This window comes from Apium graveolens, chromosome 2 (assembly GCF_009905375.1).
Source record: "Apium graveolens cultivar Ventura chromosome 2, ASM990537v1, whole genome shotgun sequence".
Taxonomy (NCBI): Eukaryota; Viridiplantae; Streptophyta; class Magnoliopsida; order Apiales; family Apiaceae; genus Apium; species Apium graveolens.
This window is the reverse complement of record NC_133648.1, coordinates 175,466,252-175,491,297: the sequence shown is the minus strand read 5'-3', so window position 1 is coordinate 175,491,297 and position 25,046 is coordinate 175,466,252. Positions and strand designations below refer to the sequence as shown.

The window sequence follows — 25,046 nt, the reverse complement described above, 5'->3', positions numbered from 1 at the left end:
CCTAAAACGGTATTTCGTGTAACATTTTGAAATTTTAAATTTATTTTATGCGTAAAACGGTAGATAAAATACCGTTTTGAGCCAAAACACTACTTCAACTAACGTTTTGCACATTATAAAAAAATTAAAGTACCAAAACGGCACACTATCTACCGTTTTGCATTAAAAAAACGTAATACGAAGTACCGTTATGAAGTGACATTTTGGGCCATTATTTTCAAAAGTGACATTTTGGACCATTTAATACTCACAAATGACATTTTGGTCCATTGTTCTAGGGATTTAAGAGCATCTCCACAGACTTTCTTAGTTTATTTCCTAAATTTAATATAAATATTAAATCCTAGCAACTTACGGCATTTCTAAGAGTTTCTTAATTCATTTTTTAAATTTAACATAAAATATTAGGTCCTAATAACTTAAGATATCAATAACTATTTTCAATTTTAACAACATTCCAAATATACATTCCTTATATAATATTTTATCTTTAAAAAGTATCATTATTACAAAAAGTGAAGAAAAAAAAAAGTATTTCCTTCAAATATATATTATAAAATAAACGTTAGAAGAAGAGAGAAGTTGACTAAAAATAAGGAATTAGAAGAAGATTCTGGTAAATCTTAGTGATTTAAGAAATCACTGGAATAGTGTTGGAGTAGTTTTTTTTCTCATATTCCTTATATTATACTTTTAAGAATCCAAATAGTTAAGGTCTTAGAATTACTCTTAAGAATATCTCCAATGGTGTTGCTAAAGTGGTTCTCTAAAATGACATTAAATAGTGATTATGTAAAATTTGTCGAACATATTAGTAGATTTACTCCGGCAGAGTTGGTTATAATCATTTGTTATATTTTAAAAAAGTATATTTTTATCAATTTAAGTTATTATAAATAGAATGTATAATTTCAATATAGTAAGTAGATTATGTGTAATGTAACTAAATGTGTGTAAATGTTCAACAAATATTGCCAATATAGGGAGGGAGGTTGACTAAAATTTTAGCTAATAGGAATGCACCATTGAAGTAGATTAATTTCTACAAAGTCTCTATAATATTTATTTATGTTATCTTTGACACATTTTTAGCTAAGAATTTTTATCCATTCAAGATGTACTAAGACATCAATATCTATTTTCACCTATGACAACATTTCCTATATCTATTTTTTATATAATATTTTATCATTAAAAAGTATCATTATAACAAAAGGTGAAGGAAAAAAAGCACTTCTTTTAAATATATATAATAAAAAATATTAGAAGAGGGAAAAGATTAGCTACAGATAAAGAATTGGAAGAAGATTTTAGTGATAATAACTAGGATACTGTTAAAGTAATTTTTTTTCTTTATTCTTAAGTTGTATTTTAAGACTCCAAATATCTAAATTCTCGAAGTTGCTCTAATAGCATCAGGTTTTGGTATTAAGGATAGAGATGTGAAATACAATTTTTAAAAATACATATACTACTTTGATTTTTAGCGGAGGTGCAAAATGAAGTCCACACTATGATTTATATAGATTAGGATGCTATTTAATTTTAACAACATTGAAAATTACCAAAACGACTTAAAGGGAATTAGAATGAATCGACTTGACAAAGCTGCTGCTTTTACAAACAAACTCAATTCTTCACAACAAGAAAAGGAAGTTAAACGTACAACAAATTTGTTGATATCAAACAAATGAGTGGCATACATCAATACCTCCAAAAGACTCGCACTCTTAGATCAACACCATTAAGATTTAACTCTCCAATATATGCTTTTGTACAACACAAAACACTTTATAAATGACAAGATGTGTACAGCTCACAACAAAACAATTTAATGTTACACTAGGAACTAAATGTCTACAATTTTGTTTTTCAGGTATTGCAGAATAGCCTTCGTACCACGATCCAGGAATGTCCTACGGATGCTAGAATAGGAAAAAATATACGAGATACTTGTGAAAACACTTATTCAAAAATTAATGAGAAGTATAAATATTAACTGCTGTCTGAATATTAACCTAATCCGGATTCTGGAACCAATTAAAGATAATGTAAAAAGTCTATCCAATATCAACGTGTCCACAATAGCGGGCAAGAATTGATATAGTTATGCCATTAAGATATAATGCGACATATAGATCCACGTCTTTACAGAGATAAATTTTAATAAAACAGCAAAAGAAAAAAGGTTTTTCTAGTTCGAAATTGTAGCATGTACCCTATAACCACATGCCACATCATCAACCACATTGAGCATATTGTTACCATCTAGCTGACCAAAACCTTAAGGTGTTAGTAGAAGCCACTATACATATCTTGTACATTTGCACTCTCCCTTACTAGCATGAGCTAACTACCATAACAAACCCACTAAAAGGCACAATCCAATCACACCAAGGATCAACAAACAAAGTTGTCTACTGCTTAAGATTACCAGGGGTAGAAGAAGGGCTCAAACTTGAGGCCTCCCTTAAAGAGTTCTGTTACCAATTTATAATTCATTGGGGAAAAAAGGAATATGAACATAGACAGCACAAAAACATAACATCTGCAATACTGGATCATTACGATATAGAGAATTGTTTTTTAAAAAAAAAAAAACCCGAACTACCTAAATATTCTAGCTTTATGAAAAACTAATATATTTAGTACAAGGAAACTACCCCATGTGACATTGATGAGCCACATCTTGAAAAAATGAATAGTTTTCCAATTAACAAGAGATTAGTTGCAACTTTGTTTGTTACAGAAAGAGATGGATGGATGCACCAAGGAATATGGTTGCTAGGTGGTGCTGAACATGAAATCAAGGATTTAGTAGTCAACTACTATACATTAGTTTGAAAAGACAATTGGTTGTAAACATTTAGCAGTTTTAAGAATATGAAGTTAAAATAGCACTTCTCTTTATTATTAATCATGATAGTGGATAAGTCTTTAGATATTTAATGCGGAACAAAGAACTGGGAACTTGGTTTGAAAAGATTTTATGTTTATTAATTAAGAAAAGGTTTATTTGTAATTTAAATAAAGCTTATATACACATGATATATTGATATTCCAGAACCTGGCAGTATAAAAAAAGAATTGTTTCCTTTACTATTAAGATTTTACTTGGTGGCTAATTTTAGGGATTTACTCCTCTATATAAGATGTAATATTTCATTATTGGAAGACTACACATTAATCATTATAATTGAGATTGTTTTCTCTTTTTTAATGGGAACCATGCGAATTTTTCTCTTCTACAGTTGACAATCCTAGGGGTGGTGGTGGTTCTTCTGTGATTGGATTTATTGTTTTTTATTCCACTATCCTTCTTTTCCATCCTTGTCCTACGTCACTTATAGTTATCAATTAATAAATAGTTCCGTATTATTAAGGATCTTACTTGTTTTTCAAGTACTAGTAAATCTGTATGTACAATTGTAAGCATCACTATTACTAGGAATGTATTATATAATTTGCCGAGTAACTTACAATAATTTTACAGATTTGTTATGTGTTTTGCCCATTTTGTGCGCATAGAGGGTAAAATACCTTATTTTACTCTTCAACCTGTCTTACATCAAGTGGTATCAAAGCCAATTTCCGGTTGTTAGACCCACTCAAACCTCTGTAACACCTGCTAGCAACCATCAGCAGTCACCAGCCAGCAAACCTAACAGCCATCATCAACCACCACCCTACAACCTCAATCCAGATGTTTAGTGTAAGGGCTTGTAAAAAACCCAATTTTAGTTATACCTTTACTATGTTAATAAAGCTGAAACATTAGAAGTTTTGTAGTCAATAGATCTTGGGCCTTGGCTTAGTCAATCAATAATTGAGCTCGATTAAGATCCATATCATGTGGACACCCATTGCAAGTTATCAAATGTTGCAACTAATGAACTGAAGGAGCTATGTCTTAGACACACAAATCAGCCCGGTATACAACTATTTTTAAAATAAGACATGAGATATATTTCTCAACTTTTCAAAAAAAAACAATTGGTATGTCATCAAAATCTTACTTCTTTTAATACATACATATATATATATATATATAATGTTCAATTGAACCTTTTAAGGATTAGGGTAATGCAAAATTATTTACAAATGCAACAAATATTTTTTTTTCATGTTTAATTAAATAGGCAAATGATCAAATAGAAACTAAACTTAAAATAGAAACTAGAAACTCATCCAAGTCATTAAATCAATCTAATCTAATGACCCCTCTAAAAGCACCACACCCAAGTAATCTGCACCCTTCCACGCACAATCTCAGCTTCTCCCCTCCGTTTTTAATTTGATTTTCCCGTCAAACGGTCACTGTATTTTTCTCCATCTCTCAACGATCGATTTGCATACCATATGTGTTATATTTCAAAGTAATTTTAAAAAAAATATATTATTTAGTTTCTAGTTTGCTCTAAAATTGGTTTCTATGAGAGTAGCCCCTGATTAAATATATGTTGAACTCAATATACTTTATTATAATTAGAAACTAATTGTGACATTAGAATTATATTAGGATTACATATTCACAATAAACCACTTCTATTAAAATTTTATTAAACTTCTAAATTAAGATTATAAAATAGAAAAACCCAAACTAAATATAATATGTTGGTACGCTAGAGAGTTGTATGGGTTTACAAGCTTTTACAAAATATATGAATTTCTATATTAATAATACTAGCTAATAACCCGTGCAATGCACGAGTTTCTTTTAATATATTACAATTTTTATTTAATATTATAATGTTTTTTTGTATATAACTGTGCATGGTTTAGGAATTTTGAATTATTGGTAATAGTTATAGTTGTATGATTAATGACATGTATTGTTTACAACCTAAGTTACGGGACCATTTAAAATTCATCCCATACTGGTATCGACCCAACAAGACCTGGACGTGAGTACAGGATCTGTGTCCGCTCCGTCGATTTGAAATCAGACACCTCAATGCGCCAGCCCAATTTTATATAGGTGGCAAGTTGGTGCTTAAACGCACTTCATGTTCATGCTATATTCTTTCTCTACAAAGACTTCTGATGATCTAAGAAGATGGAGGAAAAAATCGAAGCTTCGAAGAAGATATATATACATATATTGTATGTATATTGTTTACAAAGTATAAAGAAGGCGGTGGATGATCCGAAGATGTAAAGTTGTAACCCTTTTTTTTTAATTTATTATTATTATTAGTTGTACTTGTATCAGCAACTTGTAACTTGTTTCCATGGGCACTCATTTTTATATTTCATAATTTACATCTGGAATATAAAAAAAAATTCGCAAAAATTAAAAAAAGGAAATTTATTTCAAAATGAGTTTTTTCAAGTAAAAAGAACTAAATAGGTGTTTTTATTTTGATATATAAGTGGCCTCGAGTGCCAAATTATAATATTATTTAGATAATTCATCGAGACTAAAAATATTAAACATATGCTATATTTACATGCCGAGGTAGTCCCCGTACCTGTGTCCAAATTCGGATCCACGTCCAAGTATCTTAAATTTTTTAAAATGAAGAACCGGGTGCTTGGATCTACACCAGTGTCCGACACCCGTACCCGAGTCCGGGAAACATAGTTCACAACTAATGTCTAATGATATAAATTCTTAATTTAGATATTTTATTTACGAATTCGAACCTCAGACCTCGGCTAGAGTAGTATAAATATTAATATATTCATTTACCGAGGCTTTGTTAGGTTACAGGGTTGAGATGGGTTGTGAAATGAAGGGTCCAAGAGTGATGAGTTCAATATTTAACTTATATGGATGACGAGTTACAATAGGATGTTGTAAGGTTGGAATTATGAAATTTACAAAAAGAAAAATTAGTTTAAGAATAGATTAGGAAAATTATTAAATAGAAATTAAGTTCTAAAATAAAAATTGAAATCTTTAAACTTTAAAATATTATATTAAACGATTATGGTATAATGTGACCAGAAATCGAAAAATCAAAAAATTAGTAATACATAATAACAAAGATAAATTTTTTCAATTAAAATGGAATACATTCATGATTAAACTTTAATTATAAAGAAACAAACAAAAAACACAAGTAAATTTCAGTATTATAGTAATACATAGTATTATTATACAGCCTTACATTAATTATGCATGTGTACAAGGTGGCGGAGCGGCGTTAGAACGGTTGAACACAGAGGAGATTTGGTGTGGAGGGAAAAGGAGATGTAGGTGAAAATGTTTGTGACAAAAATTTCAACTTTCCTGACACCGCAATCTGGGGTGTTGGATTTCTTACAATTTAACTATGTTCAACCCTTGGTCAAACCTGCGCAACCCCAACCCTTCCCGAAACTGTTTTCCAAACATGGTTCGACTTAAACATGGTCATTAACAAAGAAGATAATAGATTAATGTAATAGATACTACAGCAATGCTACACTTGTAGTGCAAAAAGCTACTCCCTCCATCCTACTTAAACCAACAATGTTGAATTTTCAGTCATATTGACCAAGACCTGACCAACAATTAATACTTGTTGTAATATAAATGAATTACAACAAAGATATTATAAGGTACAGTTGAAATTATGAAATTTTAAACTTTAATTTGCAGTCAAACTTTGATAAATTTGACTGAAAAAAGTCAAAATAAGTCAATTTGAGTGGGATGGTGGGACATTAAAGTTGTAAGAAATGATAAAACTGAACCTATCCATATAGTTCGGATGTGTAATGTAAGCAGAAATCTGAGTACAGGTAGAGAGTGTGATGATGGGTTAGTTCATGGGAAAGAGATTTAAGATCAACATGGTGGTAGATCATATCGATATTATTGTTTCGGTAACCTTTAGGTCGTAAAGATTTCAAAGTTCATTCCTACAGTGATGCATTCTAGGCATGGACTACAAAACTGCAATCAAAAATATTCTTCTCCATTAGTGCTTTCTTATTCCTAATTTCTACAAGAACTCGTGGACATCTTTTTTCCAATGCTGAACAATGATGTGGAATACAATATCAAGTATTTAACTGTCAATTATTTTATATGTATTGGTAAATATAAATTACTTCTAACTACTTAGTAGTTCTAAGAATATTAAGATTAGATGATAAATTTTAAATTACTTTTATGTTAGTCGATAAGTATCCAATTATAATAATCAATTAGAATTAGTTTATTATTATTAAGGTCCTAGTTTTTTTCCAAGTACTAGTATATCTAATATATATAACTGTAACCAGCACTATTATTAATTGATGACTGTTTTATAATAAATCTACGGATTGTTACCAATTCACTATTACTGCATAATAAAAGGGAATATGCTTTCGGTTTGAGGATAACCAAAGTTAATACTAGGGGTAGGACTCTTACAATGACAAGCAACAAGAAAGAGAAGAAGGGAAAGTGACCTAAATAAGGAAAATGATCCAATGACTTCAGAATAATTGAATGAGGTTTTTATTGTTAGATTCGTGTACATCTTATTTGGTATTACATTTAATTTTGTTTAATGCTCTTCAAGAATAGATCATTTCAGCAACCTGAAGTTAAATCAGTTCTCGCAAAAGAAGCTCTCATTTTTATAAACTAATAATTAAACTTCAAAACAAAACAATGATACATTATGTATAGTACCTTCTCAATGGGTTTCCATCAAGTCTTAACCCCTGTAGGCTTGGTTCAAGAATGCCCTGCAAGACCAAGTTTCTAGTTAAATATAGCAGCAACAAAGTACTAAATGCATATAATTTTCTAGCAGGAGAATATGAAACAATGTCACAATGACGGTACTCTTGGATAGAAGTTCCTAGTTCAGTTGGCCTACAACATGAAAAGAATAAGAAAATGTGAAACACAATCCAGTCAAATGTTGGATATAAATTTACAGTCCTGGAATCATTGTTCTACTTGTAGCACACTTGCAAAAAGAAGCTACTAAAAGTACAAAACAACAGTAAATTGGAGAATTGGACTAAAACATGTTTGTTCTTTGTCAATGGTTAAAATCATGTCTCTTTTCAACTCACATGATGTAACAAATCAACTATAAAGAATGATGTAAAAAATATCCCATCAAGACAGATAATTTTCATCACAAGTTACTAATTACCACAGATTTTATTATCACAGGTTACTGATTACCACAGCACATGTGAAATACTTGTACATAGAAAGTCTAATGCATTCTAACCAGTTCTGGTGGAAGTGAACTAATATTATTGTCGGTAAGATCCAGCTCCGCGAGAGAAGTAAGATGTTTAAAACCCTACATTGCCATCATAAAAATACATTAACAGTTGGAAACTTTTGCAGCTAACCAGAACGAGTAAGTAGTACTATACTCATGTCTAACCATGATATTATCGCGTCTTTAGTTACTTGAAGGCAAATAGACAGTGATGAATGGAAAGTCAAATCGGCATTATATTTTACTTGGGTTCAAAATACAAGTTAAAAACAAACAGCATTTTATATATTAGAAACGTGAGTTGTCATTTCTGAACCTTTCATTAGTATCAGCAACCCATTTACCAACACGTCAGAAATTTGTAGTGGGAGATATTACAGCTTAGTTACCCAGACTCTTCATTTTGCTTCAAGTACCCGTGTCGGACACTCGACACTCGGACAAGGGTATGGACACTTGGACACTTATTTTAGGCCAAAAACATGTAAATTTTTCAGAATATTGCCGAGTCCGACACTTAGATACGAACCCGTGTCCGAGGTAACATAATATTGCGGTACTCAACTAAGGCTTCTGGAAATAACAGTCAACAGATGCTTTACTCATAATATGTCAGATTGCACGCAGTTACTTTATAACAGTAGAGTGGACTGGATTATGCTTAAAACTTAAGACTTAAGAGCTGAGGTGGAAATGCAATCACATCGGCTATAGATGGATACCCTGAGAGAAGATTATACATATATGATATAGTGCTGCATCAACAGGTAAAAACATGTTTTTAATAATGATTGAAGCAAACTCATTCTTTATAATCCCTGAAAATTTGTTAACTTATTTCCTTTGAACACAGGCTAACAGGGTAGTTCATTTGTTACTAGATAACAATGGACTTCCAGCTTTTAGAGCTAATAAACTGTTTCGCACTTTCGCTTATAAACAGGTACCATAATATCCCCCCAAAGCCACATTACCCCCTACATTAAAGGAGGCACGAGATGCTGCAACAACTTATAGCTATAGTTACTAGTTTGATCATAGTAGATACTGTAGAAATATATATCCACTTGCTTTAGCATATAAAGAGTATAAAATCAAGTTATCTGCAAACACTCATTGTAATTGTGTTTTGTGCCAAACTCAAGTTTGGTATTTTTAACTTTAAATAAGCATACATATACCCAGCAGGATTTCCAGTACAGAGGTGGTTTTGTTATTAAAAAATCAAGGATTACCTCAGGGACCGACTGAATGGCATTTTGACTCAAATCAAGAATTTTTAACTGCTGTAGACTTGTTATATCTGAAGGAACTTCTGATATTGACATCCGTCTGTTCAACATGAAGAAGATTGCAAGTTAAAGGAAAAGTAATTATTATAGCTACATATGAACATTAGATAATTTTTTTGTTTCTTCTTGAAAGACCTCAAGTAAAGCTCTTGCAACATCGGTAAGCTAGAAAATGTAGCTCGTTCTGGTAAAGCACCCCCATTAGCACTTAAGTCCAGAATTTGCAGCTTGGATATAGCCTGGAACCCATCTGCTGGAATCTATTATCAAAGAGACGATTAGGTGTAAATTATCAATTACTACAATACATACATACCTAATATCTACTTCATGAATACTAGTTGAGGATCATTTTGAGGGAACAACTTGATATGATCCCCATTTAAATCATGTCATTTAAGCAATATGCTCAACTCAAGTTGGTTTCATATAAAAAAAAAATTTAAAGACAGGAGGAAACACATCAAACTAAAAACTGATAGTCATACTAAATCTGGAATCCTATAACGAGTTCATTGAAAAGTTATGAATTTTTTTTGGGGTAATTTTTTGTTTAGACATTCTGACCTGTGGAGGCTCATATCTGGTAACAAAGAGGAGCATTGGGCTAAATCTCGGTGGGCTCTACTAGTATGAAGCCAAATAACCAATAAGGAGATGGAATTCGTCTATATATATTCATCGTGATAAGCCTTCAAACAAACTTACCACTTAGCGACAGAGAAAGAAAAACCTTCAAGCTATATATACAAAAAAAATGATTTTCCAAGTAAAATAGAACTGATATGCAGAATTTCATGAAATCTGGTAACATGCAATAAACTTCCGCGGAGATAGAATAATTAGCATATTCATTAGGTAACACGCAATTGTATCTACAATAAAGAAGAGCTAAACCTAAAATATGCTTTGTTTGAAAAAATAAACTACAATTCAGACTATCTAATCTTCACGCATCCCATAAATTATTTAGGTACAAATGTTACAGCTATGTGATCATAGTATCATACCCTCACTAAGAAATGACGCCTCTTAAGAATAAAGCTGCTTCTATAAATTCCTGATAAAGTTTCTGAATGGGTTGAGGTATCTCATTAAAAATTAGTTTACCTGCCCGAGTAGATTATTATCAAGCTTCAGACATAAGAGATTAGATAGTGACTTCAAAACTGCACTTGGCCAGACTTTAATCTTGTTTCTTGATAGAATCAAAACCTGCACATGATATATATAAATCAAGATCAAAATCACAACTTCAAGTAGCCATCAAGTTGATAACAGGAATTAGACACTTCTTTGGCAGCTCAGATTCAGCTATGATGTAGTCAACGGAATTCATTTACTGTATATGAATAATTCTAAAAGCACCTTTTGGTTTGTCTTATGAAAGGAAGAGTTCCCAAGACAACATTCCATTCATTAAACAATAGGTCCCAGAGATAGCAATAAATTTTCATTTAAGTTAATGAGCATTGCAGTTTAATACTACTTATTACAATCACAAAGAAACAAAGTAAACTGAATTATTACCTCAAGGGACACACAAGAGGAAAGCTCAACTGGTAACTCTTCAATTAAGTTTCGTGATAAATCAATTTTCGTTATTCCACTTGACTCCCATATTTTTGCAGGGACAGCACTCAAAGATAGCCCTCCTAAAGACAGTTCCTGATTTCGTTTTTAAAGATTGACATAATTAGAATTCAGATAGCAAGAAAAAGTCTTGATCTAGTTCAAACAAGCATAAAAGATTGTGCAAAAAACATTTTGTTTAATTTCATATTTTCATTTGCATTTCTCAAATATACATAGAAAAAACTGCACACACGGTATAAGTGTAGGGCCTCTTTTTTCTACAATGAGAATGTCCTGAAGTGAGACTGACTAAATAACCGCAACATAAGAGGAAAATGGGAAACGGAGGAAAGATTACTAAAAGAAGAAGAAAAAAAGGATATAAATAAACGAGGAGATGACTGCTGACTTTAACACCTTTGAACTAATAGATAACCGTGCTGCCATATCCACAACATCTTCCTTTTTGGCAGAACTGGATCCAGGCTCTGCATAAAGTTTTGTTTGGGTTCATGTGAACAAAAGAAAAAAGTAACTATTAACATCTTTACATGTTTTCAATTCGAATGGTTGTGTAGTTGTAAAGATGATACAGATTAATTCATAAAGAGTCTTTGTGTCAGAAATGAAATTTCATAAATAGACCGGACAAAATTTAATCAATGACCACGGACCTTCTTCAGATGGAAGTCTACTTCGAAGATACTTCAACAAAGCCGGTGTAGGTCCAGATAGCAGTGAGCTGAGTGAGTAGAAACATCAGTCAGAACACCCTGTCAAAGATTATGAGCTCCTTGCTAAATTAACTAAATTGAGATACTGATTGAATGTTCGCAACCTTCGTAGGGTTCTCATTGGATTTCCGGCTAGCAAAAGTTTTCGCAATGTTGTCATTGTTCCTAAATAATAAAATTGCAACACATCTTTAGTAGGCTGTCAATTTTCTGCATTTAATCAAACATCAGAGTACATCATAGACGATTTGTACATGTTTTTCGTTTATTCCCTCCCTCCAGGTTCTTCTTTATGTATGAATATGTCACTAGCCTCATACATATAGGTTGAGACATTTTTTTGTGCAATTATAGTTATTATTTTATATTTTTAGCAACACCGAAGAGAAGATATAGATAAAAAGGATCTGAGAGAACAGGAAGAAAAAAAGAAAAAAATGGAAAGAATATAAAGTAGATAATTCATGTTCGGGAAAAATATATTCAGAGAAGACAATGAGGAAAATGGAAATCAATTAACAAAAGAAATATTTTACTCCCCTGAACACATAATACACGTATATGTGCTATTATATTGTATACTCGTAGGGGTGTGTGTGTGTGTGTGTGTATACACGTATATCTTTATACGATTTTTGTATACCGAATTTTTAGTTTTCTAATATATTTTAGATCTAGTTATCTTTCTTGACTTTGAAGTAGAATTTAATTTCAGCTTAACTTTGTATTTTGTATTTAATTAATAAAACACATACAGTTTTTTTCTATAACTATAATGGAAAGTACTTCTTTTTATTTTAATTTATCAGTTACACAAAGAGGGCAATAAACTCTTTTTTTTTTAAAATGCGCATAAAAACTAAAAAAAAAATCATAAAACTTTACAAACATGTTTCCTAATTGAATACATAGTCGTAGACAGTTTTTTTGATGGAACAAAACGTTCACTTCTTTTATTCAAGGAACAGAGTACAAAAACTTGCTGCCTGTGACATAAAGAGAATAGTAAAGCCTAGTAATGTATTCAGGGAAGAAAAAAATTGATGAGAAAGTCACACATGACACATGTTATAGCAGTACTTTGCTTTAAGATATTATTTATTTATATATATATATATATGTTACATAAAGCACCAGGCTCTGATATGAAATAGGCTTAAGCAGAGAGCCGGAAAAGCCACATGTTATGCACTTCTTTTCATTTTTTTGTGTACTGTTCTGCATTTCGTGTTCAAGTGCAGAACATTTAGTTCTCAGTTCTCCGGTTCTTATTTTAACTCACTTTATATATACATATATATTTCAACCTACTAGCTTATTTTCTTTCGATAGAAATACGTACTGTAGTCCTAACCTTAGTTACCCAGACTCTTCATTTTGCTTCGAGTAGCCGTGTCGGACACTCAACACTCGGACATGGGTATGGACACTTGGACACTTATTTTAGGCCTAAAACATGTAAATTTTTCAGAATATTGCCGAGTCCGACACTTGGATACGAACCCGAGTCCGGGTAACATAGGTCCTAACTTCTAACTGTTATTTTTAAGTCTTTGTGATCAACTGATCAAACTAGGCAGGCTGCCTTGGCTGTTGAGCATTGAATTGAACGTGTCAAAAGTCAAACCATACACATGCGCCTTTATTAGTTGTAAGGAAATCAAACTTAAAATTATAAATTTAGGAAAAAAAATACCTAACAACGATTCAGAACATAAGAAGATACCCTTACCAATCTCACTAGGCAAACCAGACAATGAATTATTTGATAAATCTAGAACTGAAAGATGCAACTTGCATGCCTCCACAGGGTACTCCTTTAACTGCGAGCAGAACTAAAAAATTAATCGCAGATATGGGCTATTACTATTAGCATCTAGTATGCCAAGTAAAATATCACGCTTACCATGTTTACATTCTACACATGTAATTTATAGATAGAATCTTAAAAGTGACGAACATTAGAGAGTATGAGCATGCAAATTTTCCAGCAAGTTTAGAATATACATTGCCGCACCTGATTTGAGTGAAGATCAAATGTCCCCAGCTGAGAGAGTTCCCCTATCTCAGCTGGTAATATATACAAAGAGTTATTCCTGTATGATGAAGAATAAAATGCAAGTGATTACAATTTGAAAAATATTAGGAACTAAGTAGCTAAAAATGCTTCGCAGCAATGTAAACAGAAATGACCCCAGGTAAAGCTCAGCAAGGGAAGAGCAGCCCTTTATTGACATTGGGATTGATGAGATTCCTGCAAACATCAAGCAAAAAAGTTATTCACACAAAGTGAATTCAATAGTTAATGGAGTCAGCTTATGATCAGATATGTAAACCCACGGTTTTGGTGAAGGTCAAGACGAATCAGACGTGAAAGATCTCCTATACTCTCCGGCACATTGCTCAGACAATTTTTCGCTGCAAAACGAGTTATGCAATTAATAGAAAAGAAGAATCTACTCAGGAATAAGTTGAAAAAGAAGTATATTAGAATGTTTTAAGCTATGAAGCATTAAGATAAATCCTAAAAAAGAAGTAGAGAATTTTACCCGCATTGAGTTCACTTAGCTTGGTCCATGATGCAATCACATTCTCAGACAGCATACTAAGCTTGTTTCCCTGACATAAGATATATATATAGAGAGAGAGAGAAGATGCTTGAAACTTCCAATAATTTCATTTATTCTATCAAAAACAACTTTTAATATATTTAATTTCTTCCTTGCGTGACAGGTATTAGAGATTCTCAAGTATTATAAAAAGGCAAATGCATATACCTCCAAATCCAATTTCATCATCTTGGAACATTTGGAAAGATCTTCCGGTAACATGGTTAAACCATTGTTTGATGCCTGGGAAGAAAACAATCATGAAACACTTGTAGAAAGTGTAGTCTTATAAAGTAATGTCTTTACTGATACATGTATTAAAACGGATATTGGCTTATTAGGACATCCACACTACCTAATAATCATTAATCAATATATAGCTATGTAACATATGGAACTAAATAATTAAAGAAAAAGGTATCAGCAGTTTTCGAATGACGAGAGTAGGTGAAACTCAGACTATTTCAAAAGAGGAACAAACAAAAAGATATCTAGGCAGTAAAAGAGCCCTTTCATTTTTACTTGTTGCAAAAGAACTTTTTCAATATATTTAATCTTGTTAAGATTTAGGGTAAGCGTACTGTCTTTAACATTAAATTATCAGGATTTCTACACATTAAAAGGAAAAAAATTGCAAAATAGGAGCAGCACCTGAATCTACTGCACATGGGTCACAGTTTTTGTTGCAGGGAAATGTTTCACTGGCTTGCAATATGAATAACTTTAAGTGGCAGAAAATATGAGCAGTTAAAGTGACACTATATGTTTGCGCTGTCTGTGAATAAGATAAAATGTTTATACCTTCTAAATATTCATTTCATACGATCTGAGGCATTTAAAACCATAATTATCGAAGGTTCAAAACTCAGAGTAATCTAGATGCCAACATTGATCTTTTTTTGTGGATGATGCAATAAAATGGACAAAATGAAAATTTAATTTGAAGTTTAGACGTTTATTATGAAGGTACACTAATCTTCTTGTTTTTTCTGCTTAATGCATGCTTACTGACAACAGCATGGAATGGTGTCTAATTAAATTTATATGATTAGAATTAACAAAAAAATTCATGAATCATGATACATCAAGGTCCTTTGGTAAAGTAGAGTGTTGTTGAAGGGCGCGATTAATTGTAGCGCACGCTTAGGCACGAGGTCTGCGAGTCTAAAATGTGCAATTTCAAAATTCGCAAATAAAAGTGGATGAAGCGAGCTTCAGCGCAAAAAAGCACAAAGAAGTGCACAAGTGCCTAAAAGACAAATATACCACTATATTAAAAAAAGCAAAAAAAAACCATATATCCCAAGTCTTTCACATTAAATGCGACTTTAAGCAAACCTATATATGGATATTTTTCTTCAAATTTAATAGACCGAGATAATAAGGAGCAAGAGCGAGAATTTGAGGGGCCGGGAATCCAGCTAACTGATTCAGAAGCTTATTAAATGTTGAATGTCATTGATGAAGGCTTTGTCTCTTCTGTTAAATTTGTGGCTAGTTTTCTTTTCGACAAAAAGGTGTTCGCTTAATTGCGCTTCGCAAGTTGAACTTCAAAATTGGTTTTTAAAAATGTGTGCATCATAACACTGGTAAAGTGTGAATATGTACTGAAGAAATTATAGAATTATGATAACTGAAAGGTAACCATTGGAAGCATGAAACAACAATATCAACAAGGAGAGCGTAAAAAGAAAGTCTCCATGGAATTACCCCCGATGTCATCCATGTCACAGGTATATTATATCAGTGCATAATAAAGGCAAGTAAAGTGCAGCTGGAAGCAAAAATTTACGAACAAATTTCAAGGCTGTCAGAAACCACATACTTAAGGAAGAAAACAATTATACTGATTCTAGATTCATTAGATAATAACAACGATAACTAAAAGGTTCACAAAGTAGATTATAGGGGATACCTTGAGTTCTGATAAATTCAAGCAATTCCCTAGAGAGCTGGGAAGACTCGTTAATTGGTTGCTTGAGCAATCCAGCCTGATGTATGAAAAACATAAGGCCTTGCAACCATAACAAAACTGAAAGATTTGTTTATCAGACATATGAAAACAACCAGTATAATAATTACACTGAATTATTACAAACTTTTAACAAAATGACAAAATATTTATAATTTGCATGTTAAAGAAGCCATAAATGAAACCTACTTGACCAATGAGGCAGCTGATCCAACTTCTAGTGGCAGATGGAGTATCAAGTTGAACGACACGTCCAGCAATTTTAACATTTGAAGTCTGTTATATAAAAATTGAGAAACAATCATCAGAAAAATGCTAGAAAACAAAAATGAAACATAAAAATGAAATAAATGACATACTCTCCGATAGCGGGTGGGAGGTGAGAAAGCTTGTTATGGCTCACATTGAGCACCGTTAATTGAGGTAAATTTCTAATGTCTTGTTTTAAAGTTTGGAGATCATTATGGGCCAATATTAACTTTTGTAACTCCACTGCCTACAAATAGGGACGGAACAAAGCAGCAATATAATCGAAATTAGAAAAAGGAATGATAAATCAATTTAGCAATAACCAGTAATCGAAATAAAATTAGCAATGTAAAAGATAGGCTTAATGACCTTTTCGACCTTAATGTTTACACCAGTATACCCATAAGCCACTGAAGTTTAAAACTGTATCTTTTCGCCACTCGGGTATACAAAATATATCTTTTTAACCTTGGGCCGAGTTTTTAAAAAAAAGGCCCAAAACAGAAGGGTTATTTAAGTCATTTAACAGCAGAGACATGAAATATATTTATACGAACACATATACGAACTCTCTAACCCCTCCTCTCCTCTCATCCACTCTTTTATCGGGATCAAAATCAAAATCTTGGGCTTGAACAAGTGTGTAGTGGTGTGAAATCATGGTCCATTGAGACTCTCCGGGTATGACTCTTGAACAATATTTTTGATTTTGAATTGATCGTGTTTGTATTGTATGAGTTTAGCCTGGTATGTATGCTTATGTTTTCGGATCGTTGATTTTGAATTGATCGTGTTGGAGATTCAGTGACCCCTTTTGAGTGATATAATACAGTGGTGTGAGTAAATTTGATGAATTAAGCGCGAAACGATCTCGACAAGGTGTTGCAGGTGTAATTTTGTTGGGAGTAGAGGGCAGCAACAGAGAAGATTGTGGGTGAAAGACAGATCAAAAACTTGGTGGGATTTGTGTAATAGTTAGGAATTTCTTATCATTGGTACCATATATACCTGGATACAATAGCCCGGTATGCAAAGTTTGTTCAAGAGAATAACCTATATACACCTCTGGTTCTTGCTGCCTTCTTTGATGAAAGCGATATACATCATCCAAATGTGAATGTGCCCATTTGTAATTTCTCAAAACGAGCTGAACCATGTTCTAGAATCACCGCTACTGGAAAACGTTTGCGGGCAGCTGGCTAATACAAGCTATTACATAAAGCAGGGGAATATTGATATGACTCTGAGGTAATGGGAGCATCTAAAGCAAATTCTATGAAACACAAGTGTTTCCAAATGATGAAATACAAGTTTAAAATTAGCATTTTCCAGATATCAAGCTGCACCTAAAATCCTAGTGATCTCTAACCTTAAAGTATGTTCACTACTTCCATGTTTGTTGCAAGCTTCCCGACAGAGATGGTTGAGTAAACTTTTAAAAAGGTACGGACACCGGACAATAATTGCTGCTGCTTTACTTCATAAAGGAACAGCTTCAATTGAAGCCTGTATGCATCATGCCAAAAGATATATGCTGCAAGTGTCATCGGGCAAGATGGAACAGAAAAACTAAGGTAGAGACGAAAGACAGCACCACGGGTCTCCTAGGGTAAAACCTGGACTACCTAATCTAGTTGAAAAATGTTAATTTCTAGGTCAATTGTCTGTATATAAGTAATATATGTTTGAATCAAATCCTTGTACATATGCAAGGAAGGGCCATCACAACATACATTCAACGAGTCTCTAAAACTAATTAAAATTTTAAAACAAATTACAATATATAGGAGTGCAAGTCTATCATTTTCATTTCTTTAGGGGCTTATGGTACAATTTCAAACTTTAAGGTTCAAAAGGTACATTTTAAACTTGTCTGAATATCGGCTGGTTAATTACTGAAATAGCCTCGCCATTATATATTGTCATCTGACCCGTCTCGGCCCAAGGGTAAAAAAGCAGATTTCGGATACCCGAGGGCTCAAAGGATACGCTTTCAAATTTCGGGGTTTTATGGGTACACTGGTGCAAACGTTAAGGTTGAAAAGGTCATTAAGCATAAAAGAAAAGGTATGTAGGAGTAGGAGTACCTCCCACCAATTTTCACCTTCAGCAACAGCATCTAAACTTTTATAAACATCATCAGGCACTTCCCTGTTAACACAAGTACATATATATATATATATATATAAATTAGCAGGCAGGCAGGCAGTATATAAATGGTAAATTAGTTCAAATTATATAGTAACTAACTAACTTGAGAGATCTATTGGAAAGGTTGAGAGAACCAGAAGCTCGGGCAGCTTTTAAGACCCGATCCATGCCTACTATTACTACCACTACAACAATCTCTCCTGATTCACAGATGCACAAACCTCCTCTCTCTCCCTCCCTTCGTCCCTCCGTCCCTCCTTGATCTGTCCCTGTCCTTATAGTTGGGTGAAACTAGACAAACGTTTAGTTTACTTTTGTGTTTATCCTAAACGAAAAAAGGCCCCAAATCTAAGATTCGATGGTAAATCATCCTCAATGTCCCTTTCAAAAACATCTTAAAAAGTTTCATGTCATGTTTTTATTTTTTATTGAAAAATGGAGTTACATGTTTCGTTTTGTTTTTTTTTTAAAACCTGAAAATGCAACTTCAATTAATGTTAGGGTGGGGCAAAACGTAACATGAAAGTTAGTTTTTGAAATTAACGTAAATTGATTTTGTTTTTTTGTTTTTTTTTAGTTTTTTTTTGCCAAAACATGATCTTAATAACGTTTTTAGTTTTTGGGCAAAAAAACGGAACTTCAACTTATATTTAACACCTCAAAACAAGATCCTAAGTTGTGTTTTGTGTTTTTAAAAAAAAAGTAAAGAAATAATATAATTTCAACTTGCGTTTTCTCTCTTCAAAAAATTAAAAAATATGTTAAACGGGAGACGCAATTGCGTTTTTAACACTTTTTCAAAACAGAACATGCACCCCCATTTTGAAGTGACATTTGGGGCCAATTTTTTAGAAAATGGCATTGGGGGCCATTATATCCCAAAAAGTGACATTTGTATCCTAAACCGAACCTGAACTCGAAATTAATGTATTTCTATTTACCCGTTTAGTATACCAAAGTACATGAATTATATATATATAAAAATATTTAAAAAGTGTAATAATTGAATAGTCTATGATAGTTATATAGAAAATGCAATATATAATTAAATATTCTAGGAAAAATATAATATATTTTAGTATTTATATATGTTACATAAGAATAGGAAATTCGTATTTGATATTTAGTATGAATATATATTTTTAAAAAATTTAACTATTTATTTATTCTGTATACTTTCATTTCATGTCATTTACCTATATCGAAAATCCAAAACAGTCACTAACTATATTCATATTTTTTCGTGTTCGTGTACTTTTGTATTTGTGTACCAAATTTTCGAACTCAACCACTAATTATTCGTGTTATTTCGTACCGTGTTCACGTGTCATATACCAAAATTGTCAGCTCTAGGTGAAACCGTGAAAGAGGTACTTAATACTTGTTATTCTTTTTTCAAAAAAAAAATCAATGAAAATAAGAATGGTATGGTTAAAATTTAAAAATAACGAGTCATTCTCGGTTTAGTCGAATTATAAGCATTTTTGTAACCCAAATGGGCCAAATCAATTATGTAGGTTTGAAAATTTTTAATCGAACCCATAAAAGATTATTTTATAAACTAACCAGATCCATTGTACGCTGGTTTGAATTGGGATGAGTTGGTTTGAACAACTAAAATATTTTATGAAAGGTGTTTATTATACAATATCGGTCATTTCAAAATTTTAAATAAAATTAAAATATGTATAACTTAGGGTTAGTGCTAATATATATGTTATTTTTACAAGTATTTTGTTGAAAATTGCATATGTCAGGAATCAAGATCTGCCTAGGAGTCAGGATCTGACAGAGGTATTAGGATGTGTAGCCAATCAAGATCTATCTGACAGTCAGGATCTGATGCATTCAGGATATGCATCAGGATTGAAAGACTTTAGGATATTATTGGATAAGTCACAACTACAGAATAAATTAGAATTTGCTGATTTATAGGATCGTGGTTGCTGATTTAAATATGTATAGAAACTAAATAAATTATACTGTAACATATTTTGTAATTGATAAAAATTGATTGTAGTTGTGTGATATATAAACACAGATTAGGTTATCACTTTGTGGCGCGCATAATTCGAGTATTTTCGTAACCTAACAGCCCTTAAGAATATTGTTCTTGAGAGAGTTTTTTAACATAGCGGTCAAATTAACTGTTAATTTGCAAAGATCAAATATGTATGGAAGTAAGTATGAAAGCATGAAAGTTCCTATCCTGAAGAAAGATGATTACTCTACATGGAGAGTAAAGATGTTGATGTTACTTGAGGCTATTGATATGCATATATTGACATTATCAACAAAGGACCTCGTTATCCTCAGAAGGTTGTGTCTATGACATCAACTGTTCCTGGATATTATATCACGAAAGAAAAATCAGAATTGTCAGAACCTGAGAAGGCTGCAATGCTTAAAGATGCAAAAATCAGGAATATTCTGCACAACAGTTTGGACAATGTGATGTACAACAGGGTGATTTCCTGAGGGATGCTTTGAAAATACAGTGCCAAGGTACAATGGCAATAAAGAAAAATAGAAGAGTTATTCTTGTGCAAGAGTATGAGCAGTTTGATACCAAGGCTGATGAGTCAATTACTGACATCTATGATAGATTCCTGACACCGTTGAATGATCTATCATTGGTCGAAATAGAGTATGACAGGGAAGACTCAAACACCAAGTTTCTAAGAGCTCTTCCTGAAGAATGGGATACTCAAGCATCAATGAGCAGGCATTAATATGATCTTGATTTACTGACAATGGATGAAGTCTATGAAATGCTGAAAACCCATGACTTGGAAATTCGACATAGAAAGAACAGGAAAGGTCAGAAGATGAAGGATGTGGCTCTAAATATTGAGACTCATAAAGGAAAGGAAAAGATGAGTGAAAGGTCAAGAAGAAGGAATATTGCGGAAGAGTCAAATACTGATGAATTCATCAGATCCTGACACAGATATTGATGAGGATCCTGAGATTGAAATAGATGATCCCCAAGTGGTTCAAATGGATGCTATGCTGGTGAAAGGCTTTAAAAGGATGAGGTTTGCTAAACCGCAAAGAAAATGTGGTTTTAATAGAAAGTACTGTTAGGGCTAGAACATGCGCTAATATTCACGCAAGTATACGTGATCCCAAGTAATATAGAATAAATTCTAGTTCGTTCCCACAGGAAATGGTTTAGATTAATTTCAATCAATGTATCTATGAAACACTAGTATGGTTATTATCCAATGCTAAGATGAATAACAAATTGAGGTTGTTAATAACCAAGATTAACTAAGAATTATACTAAGATCAAAAACTAGGAGATTAAAGAGAGTTGAATAATATATGACACAAACATGGGATTCTAACTTCATTAAATACTTCATTCAATAGCCTCTTCGTTCTTAACCTTAGCATGTAATGGTGATGACACTAATCAGATAACACGAAACTGATAAACGCCAACTTTCGTTGTACGAATACCATACTACCAGACATCCACAAAAGAGATAGAAGTTGAATAGATACCAATTATACTGAGACCCTATATGTCTATAGAATTTGACAACATAATGGTTTAATGCACAAGTTATCTATCGTGATTACATAGGGCAAGTAAGATGGTTAAAATTACCTGCAAATCATGCATATCACATAAATGAACCTATGCTAGCATGGCAAGTTCTAAACCCTTAAATTCACTTTTGCTTCTTTAAAGATTAACACATTATCTTATAAGTTCGCGACGCTCATAAGACAAATAAGCACAACCAATAGTAGGTTATCATACAATCACCACACACTAAGGTATCGAAACAAATTAACTAAAGAAATCCATAAATAAATCCGTTAGAACCCCACGATAACGATTATCCCATAATCGGACTCATCATCAACGTGGGTTTTGATTAAAGCATGGTATGATAAACGTAGTCTTTATACTGAATAAATAATAAAACCAAGTACGAAACAAGAGTATAGGTTCACGAATAAGAAAACTAGCATCCAAAGTTACAACTTAAAACAAGAATCACAAGAATAAACTAGATCTTTTTCGCCTTGGTTGAATTGTGCTCTACGGTCTTCTTACGCCTTCTCCTTAAGCTCTGGTACGTCTTATTATGAAAAATGAGCATAAGTTATGTATATATAGCAGCCCATGCAGAGTAGAAGCCCAACGGATCAAAATTCCAGAAGAAATAGGATTTTATTTTCCCGACCTGGCGCGACCGCGCGCTTCACCAGCGCAGGCGTACTGACATTCTGCTCTTTGGGCGCGGCCGTGCGCTACTTCAGCGCAGGCGCGCCGTCTCTCTGGAGAAATTTCTGCCTTCTTTCTTTTCATGCTGATTTGAGTTGGTCTTTTCATGAGCTTTTATTCAGGACATCATCCTAGCACCAAATTAGCATCCCAACAATGCTAATTCACATGTATTCCTAATAAATGCTTGAAATGCAAAAACACTACAAAAACATGTTAAAAACACTAACAACTTGAGTACAGAACACCAATTCAAAGCTTTACGGAGCGTTATAAAGTGTCATAAATTCCACTCAACATACCGCCAAACTTGAACCGATGCTTGTCCTCAAGCATAAACAGACTCAAAGAATAAGAAGTAAAAATGCATGAATGCAAACTATATGAATGTAACTATCCTCATAGAATAACTAAACCAATCAAGAAGCAACATCTCAATAAATGCAGTTATTCACACAAAGATCAATCAAGCCCCACAAATCAACTTACAAGCCAGACACGTGCGTGTGTGGAAATGCTTACAGATATACTATCATAACTAGATCAATAATCATGACTCACTACTCAATAAAGCAATCGTAGGGTTATAAATAGAATAAAAACTAGACTCAAAATAACTTATAACACTTCAATTCTTATATTGGAGTTTTACATGGATTCATGCTTTTATTGCTAACACAAAACAACATAAATATGCTTATTTGACCGTGCAATGAGTGAGGTCCACAAAAGACTTATACTGTTAGGTCACACAAAACTCTAGAAGGGGGTTGAATACAGTGTAGAATACAATCAAATCGATTTAAAGCACAAGTAACAGAAAACAGATGTATTTGATATAATAAACTCTGTTACAATGGAACTGTTCTCTCTCAGTGATGAACAAATATCACAAGAGCTGCTAGGCCTAACGGATGATCAAATTCAAATATCTGTTGACAGTGACAACACAGTCACATGCGTTGGGTGTTTGCAAAAGGAATGTGGCAGCCTGTTAAGTAGGTGTAACACCCCCAAATCCGGGGTCGGGGATCTGGGTTGTCACGAGTTCCATTTCCATTAATAACACTTAATCTTAATAAACAACCAACTGTTGTGTACTGTGACCCCATAATATACACACACACACACACCACAAGTTATAATCTCAGAGATGAATACCAAAAAAATAACACAAGTCATTTTATTCCAAAATTATTAGCCATTACACCTCAAAAGGGGGTTTCTGAATAAATTTATATATTCTTTGCCATTATTACAATTCATAAATATACATAAGTCTGGTACATCAAAAGTTGAAAGCCTAGCCTACTGGTAATTCTTACCTCAGCTACAGCAACATCAACGCCTACAGGAAACTGTGGAACGTTTCCTATCCGCTCGCAAATTTGGAGCTTGGTCCTATTCATCGTGTCTAGCTGTTATTGTGTGATGAAGAAAGGAAGCAAGGGTGAGCAAAATAGCTCACCAAAATAACATGTATAGTAATAAACAATATATGAGCCTTCTCATAGTACTCATGAAAGTCTTGGTCAAGAAGAAATGAACCAAGTTGATATCTTAACGCGACCTTGTCGCAAAATATTCAGTATACATATATATATACTTTTCAAAATCTTTGAAATCCTCTAACATGTATAATATACACAGAGTTCCAGTTTATAACTGTATAAAAATATCATTGCAAGGTGATCTCATATATCTAACCTTGTCTCAACTTTTTTCTGATCGATGATCGTAACTCTTATAGAGTAAACTTATGTCTGTGTTTATATAGACATACAGTTACAAGATAACTTCTAGTTGATATGGAATATAATTCTGTCTCCTAAAATATATTAACCAGATATCTTATAATTCTTCTAGTCCTCGAACTCTTTCCTTGCATATCTTCTTCTTGTATTAGTCTCTTTTTTCTTTCCTGTAAATCAGCTTCCTTCCTTAACTGTAAGTTCTCCAGTACTTAAGTTCTGATATCCATCTTCTGATATTATCTTCTGATAATCTAAGTTCTGATATCCTTAAGTTCTGACTTCCAGTAAGTCCTGATTCCAGT

General features: G+C 32.8%; 1 protein-coding gene across 4 annotated transcripts; it reads right to left on the bottom strand.

The window, feature by feature from the left end:
- Nucleotides 1-1,652: 1,652 nt before the first annotated feature.
- On the bottom strand, nt 1,653-19,135 carry LOC141707997 (plant intracellular Ras-group-related LRR protein 6). Of its 4 annotated transcripts, XR_012569272.1 has the most exons (22): nt 18,851-19,133; nt 18,684-18,747; nt 16,707-16,843; nt 16,537-16,623; nt 16,291-16,366; nt 14,544-14,618; nt 14,316-14,385; nt 14,107-14,184; nt 13,960-14,020; nt 13,784-13,862; nt 13,499-13,589; nt 11,871-11,931; nt 11,707-11,774; nt 11,450-11,520; nt 10,988-11,125; nt 10,568-10,672; nt 9,593-9,717; nt 9,401-9,497; nt 8,169-8,243; nt 7,613-7,668; nt 3,541-3,686; nt 1,653-1,925 (listed from the first exon to the last, which is right to left on the bottom strand). XR_012569272.1 is itself a non-coding variant. In XM_074511463.1 (21 exons), exons 1-21 carry the CDS (start codon nt 18,913-18,915, stop codon nt 1,850-1,852), a joined length of 1,755 nt encoding a protein of 584 aa, XP_074367564.1. In that variant the 5' UTR covers nt 18,916-19,130; the 3' UTR covers nt 1,653-1,849. The 4 variants fall into 4 exon arrangements, 3 of the variants coding, with proteins under 3 accessions (XP_074367564.1, XP_074367565.1, XP_074367566.1); XM_074511463.1 differs by lacking the exon at nt 3,541-3,686 and having other exon boundaries at nt 18,851-19,130; XM_074511464.1 differs by lacking the exons at nt 3,541-3,686; nt 16,707-16,843 and having other exon boundaries at nt 16,291-16,407; nt 18,851-19,135.
- Nucleotides 19,136-25,046: the final 5,911 nt, after the last annotated feature.

What these genes read in the sequence shown, in the direction of transcription:
- LOC141707997 (XM_074511463.1), bottom strand. Translation starts at nt 18,915, where the DNA reads ATGGATCGGGTCTTAAAAGCTGCCCGAGCTTCTGGTTCTCTCAACCTT. An exon ending in TCAGCTGCCTCATTGGTCAA is followed by an intron (nt 16,367 to 16,536) that starts GTAGGTTTCATT and finishes TTCATACATCAG; the next exon opens with GCTGGATTGCTCAAGCAACC. An exon ending in TTGATCTTCACTCAAATCAG is followed by an intron (nt 13,590 to 13,783) that starts GTGCGGCAATGT and finishes TTCTGCTCGCAG; the next exon opens with TTAAAGGAGTACCCTGTGGA.